The sequence below is a fragment of the Lemur catta genome, chromosome 18 (genome assembly GCF_020740605.2).
Source record: "Lemur catta isolate mLemCat1 chromosome 18, mLemCat1.pri, whole genome shotgun sequence".
In the NCBI taxonomy this organism is placed as follows: domain Eukaryota; kingdom Metazoa; phylum Chordata; class Mammalia; order Primates; family Lemuridae; genus Lemur; species Lemur catta.
Window position 1 is genome coordinate 40622469 of NC_059145.1, and position 6605 is coordinate 40629073.

At 58.2% G+C, this 6605-nt stretch overlaps 1 protein-coding gene across 3 annotated transcripts in view; it reads left to right on the plus strand.

The window, feature by feature from the left end:
• Positions 1–6597, plus strand: part of LOC123623331 (SREBF chaperone) — a 57456-nt gene extending 50859 nt beyond the window's left edge. For 2 of the 3 annotated variants that reach the window (XM_045530382.1, XM_045530381.1), the window contains 12 exons: positions 7–225; positions 975–1351; positions 1837–2025; positions 2104–2305; positions 2391–2506; positions 2606–3128; positions 3205–3290; positions 5192–5274; positions 5371–5537; positions 5678–5758; positions 5880–6086; positions 6182–6597. In XM_045530382.1, coding sequence (XP_045386338.1) covers positions 7–225; positions 975–1351; positions 1837–2025; positions 2104–2305; positions 2391–2506; positions 2606–3128; positions 3205–3290; positions 5192–5274; positions 5371–5537; positions 5678–5758; positions 5880–6086; positions 6182–6427 — 2496 coding nt within the window. In that variant the 3' untranslated portion in view covers positions 6428–6597. The remainder of the gene's footprint in view (positions 1–6; positions 226–974; positions 1352–1836; positions 2026–2103; positions 2306–2390; positions 2507–2605; positions 3129–3204; positions 3291–5191; positions 5275–5370; positions 5538–5677; positions 5759–5879; positions 6087–6181) is intronic. The other variant, XM_045530383.1, reaches the window with a different exon arrangement.
• Positions 6598–6605: the final 8 nt, after the last annotated feature.

The following is a 6605-nucleotide window of genomic DNA, read 5'->3' on the forward strand; positions in this document are numbered from 1 at the left end:
CAACAGCTAGCGGACCTGAACAAGCGTCTGCCCCCTGAGGCCTGCCTGCCCCCAGCCAAGCCAGTGGGGCGGCCAGCACGCTACGAGAGGCAGCTGGCTGTACGGCCGTCCACACCCCACACCATCACGCTGCAACCGTCTTCCTTCCGAAACCTGCGGCTCCCCAAGAGGCTGCGTGTCATCTACTTCCTGGCCCGCACCCGCCTGGCACAGCGCCTCATCATGGTACCTGCCACCCCTGCCGTGCCTCGCCCTCTTCTGGAGGGCCAGCACTCAAGTTCCCTCATGATGCTGTACTTTGCCTTGAAGGAGGGAGGGGTACTTCTCAGGCGCCTGGTGGCACCTTGAAACCTGGCTTTGGGAAGCTGCCCATCGTGTCCTCCCTGCCCAACCCCAGTGGTTTCTGAGAAAACAAGCTTTTCTGTGGGAGAAGTAGCTCCAGGGTCATCAGGTAGAGGAGCTATCATCTCCCCAGGACAGGAGCCTGCTAGACTGGGTGCTCTGGGACAGAACCACCTGTGGCCACCACATTTCCCTGGGTCAGGGTTCATCAGCTGCTATATAGTGGGCAGACATCAGAACATGTTGGGTACAGTCAGTCACCAGCTGAGCTGGGCTGGCTGCTGGGCAGCAGTGCCTCTCCTGGGGAGTTGAACTGAGAGGGGAAGGAGGCTGAGGCTGTCTGGGGAGTAGGACCTCTGGGGTTTCTGGAGCAGGGCAGGCAGCTGGCCCTCTGGCCATGCTGACCATGAGAATGGTAGGAGCTTTCTGGGCCCAGCTGTGGTGGAGGTTAGGGATTGGGGACGTCAAGAGCCTAAAGGTATCCCAGTGCGTTTCCAGGCCGGGAAACTCAACTCTTGACCATGGAAAGGGAACCAGGCCCCTCCAGTGGCAAGTGCTGGTAGGTGGTGGTGGGAGGGCCTGAGGTCCCTATGCTGCCTCTTCCGCACTAAGCACCCGATGCTCTACTGCAGGCTGGCACTGTTGTCTGGATCGGCATCCTGGTATACACAGACCCAGCAGGGCTGCGCACCTACCTCGCTGCCCAGGTGACGGAGCAGAGCCCACTGGGTGAGGGTGCCCTGGCTCCTCTGCCCGTGCCTAGTGGTGTGCTGCCTGCCAGCCACCCGGACCCTGCCTTCTCCATCTTCCCACCTGACGCCCCTAAACTACCTGAGAACCAGACGTCGCCAGGCGAGCCTCCTGAGCACTGGGGTCTGGCAGAGGGAGTCCACGACAGCCCAGTCCCGGAGGTAACCTGGGGGCCTGAGGATGAGGAACTTTGGAGGAAATTGTCCTTCCGCCACTGGCCAACACTCTTCAGCTACTACAATATCACACTGGCCAAGAGGTGAGTTGGGGCATGCCAGCTGCCACCTCCTTACTTAGTGTCAGCTCACCACCCCCTTTCCCCTTACCATGGGAGAGGCATTGGTTTGAATTCTCCATTTCATCTCAAATAATTAAAACAACTCATAAGGTTGTGAGGTGGGAACCGATGCTTCAAGCAGCCACAACTCACGTGAGTGGCCCTGGCTCTGAGGAGTCACAGGTTGCTGCCAGCCCCTTGGCAGAATGAGATCCCCCCTGTGCCTGGCAGGGTGAGGGAGAGAGCCTGCACGGCCAGGTGCTAGCATCTGCGACGGAGCAAGGTTGGGGTGCCAGAGCTGGGCTGGGAAGGGCCTCCCTCTGTCCCCACCCCCCATGCTGGGAGGACTACCTGGAGAGAGTGGGCTGGACTCTAGTAGATTGAACTGAGTCCCACGTGACCAGAAGGAAAGGGATTGGGGCTGGGGGGGCAGCGTCCCTGCTAAGGCCGCCACTGCCCGGACCCAGGTACATCAGCCTGCTGCCTGTCATCCCGGTCACGCTCCGCCTGAACCCGAGAGAGGCCCTGGAGGGGCGGCACCCTCAGGACCGCCGCAGTGCATGGCCCCCGCCTGGGCCGGGGCCCGATGAGCGCTGGGAGGCTGGGCCCAAGGGCCCAGGTGGGGCGCAGGCGCACGGAGACGTCACGCTGTACAAGTAAGGGCAGCACGGGAGGGGCTGGAGGGAGGGCAGAGGGAGCGGGGGACGCACCTCACTGCGCTCCCGCCCGCGCAGGGTGGCAGCGCTTGGCCTGGCCGCGGGCATCGTGCTTGTGCTGCTGCTGCTCTGCCTCTACCGCGTCCTCTGCCCGCGCAACTACGGGCAGCCCGGTGGTGTATCTGGCCGGCGGAGGCGCGGGGACTTGCCCTGTGACGACTACGGCTACACGCCGCCCGAGACGGAGATCGTGCCGCTGGTGCTGCGTGGGCACCTCATGGTGAGGGCGGGCTGAGGGCAGGGGGCGGCGCGGGCTGGGGAGGGCCGGGAGCCTGGCTCGTGCCAACACGCGCACGCTCCCGCAGGACATCGAGTGTCTGGCCAGCGACGGCATGCTGCTGGTGAGCTGCTGCCTGGCGGGCCACGTGTGTGTGTGGGACGCGCAGACCGGGGACTGTCTCACCCGTATCCCGCGCCCACGGTAGGTGCAGCTGTCTAACCCTTGCCACTCCGTGTCCCCGCATGCTCCTGTAACCCTCGTGCCCCCAACATTTCTTACCCTTCCCATCCGGCCCACTAGCAGGCAGCGCCGGGACAGTGGTGTTGGCAGTGTGTTTGAGGCTCAGGAGAGCTGGGAACGGCTGTCGGACAATGGGAAGGCTGGCCCAGAGGAGCCTGGGGACAGCCCTCTGCTGCGACACCGTCCTCGGGGCCCTCTGCCACCTTCCCTCTTCCGGGACCAGCCAGACCTCTCCTGCTTAATCGACACCAACTTCTCAACGCAGCTATCACCCTCAGAGCCAGCTCAGCCGGAGCCCCGGCACCGGGCCGGCTGCAGCCACGCTGCTCAGAACTCCCCAGGCTATGATTTCAGCCGCCTGGTGCAGCGGGTGTACCAGGAGGAGGGGCTGGCTGCCACCCACACGCCAGCCCTGCGCCCACCCTCGCCTGTGCCACCGCTGCCCCAGGTCCTTGATGAAGGCAGCTCTCCGGAGAAGGGCTCCCCTTCCCTTGCCTGGGCCCCCAGCGCGGATGGTTCCATCTGGAGCTTAGAACTGCAGGGCAACCTCATTGTGGTGGGACGGAGCAGTGGCCGGCTGGAGGTAGGCAGAGGGGTTGTCCACACGGGGCTTAGGAGCTTTCACTGTGGGCAGGTGCTCACAGCCTTTGGTCTTGCAGGTATGGGACGCCATCGAGGGTGTGCTATGCTGCAGCAGCGAGGAAGTCTCCTCAGGCATCACAGCCCTTGTCTTCCTGGACAAAAGGTGAGAGCCCAGTGTTGCCTGGCTCAGCCTCATGTCCCCAGCCTTTCATGGCCATGCCATACTCTGAGGCTTGAGTCCTGGCTCACTTCCACTGGTGTATGACTTGACTTCCTTCTTGGTGCCTAGCCCCACACCTGTGAGCAGAGAGTAGTCTACATGGACAGGAGGGGTGACAACTAAATGAGTTACAGGGGCCAGGAGCGGTGGCTTACATCTATAGTCCTAGCTACTTGGAAGCTGAAGCAGGAGGATTGGTTGAGCCCAGGAGTTTGAGGTTACAGTGAGCTATGATGACAACACTGTACTCTAGCTGGGTGACAGAGTGAGACTCTGTCTTGAATGAATGAATGAATGAAGATGTGAAGTACTTGAAATAGGGCCTGGGACATGATGTGCCCCCAGGGCTCTTAACTACTGGGACAACAGGGACTGATTTCTCACCCTTTTGAAGTTTCTTTTATTAGCTTGTCGATACTGACCCTTGTGGATATCTTGGTTACGCATTCAGTTACATTTAGAAATTCATTTTCAGAAGAACTGTCTTGTTAAAACCCTTCTTTTTGGCCGGGCATGGTGGCTCACACTTATAATCCTAGCACTCTGAGAGGCCCAGGCAGGAGGATTGCTTGAGGTCAGGGGTTCAAGACCAGCCCCAGCAAAAGCAAAGACCTCGTCTCTACTAAAAATAGAAAGAAATCAGCAGGACAACTAAAAATAGAAAAAATTAGTCAGTCGTGGTGCGTGCCTATAGTCCTAGCTACTCAGGAGGCTGAGGCAGGAGGATCGCTTGGGCCCCGGAGTTTGAGGTTGCTGTGAGCTAGGCTGATGCCACGGCACTCTAGCCCAGGCAACAGAGACTCTGTCTCAAAAAAAAAAAAAACCGAAACTCTTTATTTTCCTTGGTTGCTTGGCACTGTTCTCATCTTTCCCTTGTTCTGTTGCACTTGCCCCTCCTTAGCATGCCTCTTGGCTGTGGACATTCCCAGGGCTCTGTCTCACACACACTCCCTGGGGGAGTTGCCACCCATGACCAGGTGCCTTCTGTTGAATGTCTTCACCTGCCTGTCTCATGCTGGCTCTTCCTTCAAGGGTCCCTGACTGTTGGTGGCACCACCATCTAAGCTAGAGATGTAAAGCTGGGGCCTCTTTGTTGTTTTGGCTGGAGGGCATCCCTTGCCCTTAGCTCTCTTGATTCCTGCCGCCACTGGGATTCTTGTACAGGCTAACATCCTACTCTCCAGCCTAGCCAAGTTCATCAGGTCCCTCTGTGTTGGAAATTCTCCCTTGCTGCTTGTTCTTAACTTTAGAGAAAGCCCAGATGTCTCGGCCTGATCCTCAAAGTTTGTGTTGTCAGTTTTCTCTCCTCACCCTTCTCCTTCTTGCACTGGCTTCCTTAGGTTTGCTGTGGGCCCTTCAAATTCAGGGGCAGAGGTTGTAGACATGTCTTACCTTTTGCTGGAATAAAATTTTGAATGCTGCTTTGAGACTTTGGGACCATTGGGCAAACATGCCCATTCCCCTTGTCAGCCTGTGCCTAGGAATTTTGGGGAACAAAGAAAATCCTTATTTCTTTGTGGAGAAAGGAACTGGCATGGGCCGTGCTTGGGTGGAAGTTGCTTTTATGTGCTGGAGATGGCAGCCACATTGTGCCCCGTTTCCCCTCCTCAGCAACCTGCCCTTAAGCTCCAGGCTGCATAGGGGAACCCCCCACTTGTATTGGGTTTTGATTTCCAACCATATATCATATTCACATATATCATATGCATATCAGCTCATTTAATCCATATGACCACCTTCCAGATGCCCAGCAGAGCTGACTGAGCCTATTGTGTGCTGATGTGCTCAGCCCTGAGATGGGGGGCTCTGAGGGAGCCACCCTGGCAACTGCTCTTCTCTTCCAGGATTGTGGCCGCGCGGCTCAACGGTTCCCTTGATTTCTTCTCCTTGGAGACCCATACTGCCCTTAGTCCCCTGCAGTTTAGAGGTCAGAGGGCCTGGGGTGGGTAGTTGTCTGGGTGGGGTGCAGAGGAGCCTGCCCAGTGCCTTCTCAGAGATCCCTCACTTGGCCTTTTGTCCTCAGGGACCCCAGGCCGGGGCAGTTCCCCCGCATCTCCTATGTACAGCAGTAGTGACACGGTGGCCTGTCACCTGACCCACACAGTACCCTGTGCACACCAAAAACCCATCACAGCCCTGAAAGCTGCTGCTGGGCGCCTAGTGACTGGGAGTCAAGACCACACACTGAGAGTGAGTATCTTCTCATCTCTTGGGTGCTGGGAGGGCGTGGCACAGGGGTGCAAGCTTTATGGGTCAGTCAGGGAGAAGCTGGGCTGAAGTGTAACCTGAAAAATCCCAGAGACCAGAACCTCATGCTCATCCCTGTCCAGGTGTTCCGTCTGGAGGACTCATGCTGCCTCTTCACCCTGCAGGGCCACTCAGGGGCCATCACGACTGTGTACATTGACCAGGTGAGGGGCCTGTGGGGCTGACTCCTGGGAGCTGGCCCCCACCCACCAGGGCACGGGAACACTCTTGTCAACAAAGGTACTTTACCACAATGACCCTGCTTCCCTGGGCGTGTTCCCCCAGACCATGGTGCTGGCCAGTGGAGGACAAGATGGGGCCATATGCCTGTGGGATGTGCTGACCGGCAGCCGGGTCAGCCACATGTTTGCTCACCGTGGGGATGTCACCTCCCTCACCTGTACCACCTCCTGCGTCATCAGCAGTGGCCTGGATGACCTCATCAGCATCTGGGACCGCAGCACGGGCATCAAATTTTACTCCATTCAGCAGGTAGGCAGGTTGGGGGATGAGGGGAGGGGAATCAGAATTCTTGGTGTTTCAGGGAAGGACTCAAGATACTGAGCCTGTCATGTCCTTGCTTCCAGGACCTTGGCTGTGGTGCGAGCTTGGGTGTCATCTCAGACAACCTACTGGTGACCGGTGGCCAGGGCTGTGTCTCCTTCTGGGACCTAAACTATGGGGACCTGTTACAGACAGTCTACTTGGGGAAGAACAGTGAGGCCCAGCCTGCCCGCCAGATCCTGGTGCTGGACAATGCTGCCATTGTCTGCAACTTTGGCAGTGAGCTCAGCCTGGTGTATGTGCCCTCCGTGCTGGAGAAGCTGGACTGAGGGCGGGCAGCAGCTGAGATGCCCTTGGCTGTCTGCATGGCAGGGGCTGTGTGGGGCCAATGCACTGGACCTAGAGTCGGGGGAAGGAGCCAAGTGTCTTCTGGCAGCTGCTTCTGAACTGTCCTCCCTTCTGACTGTAATAATATTAAAAAAAAGTTTTTTTTAAATCACATCTGCC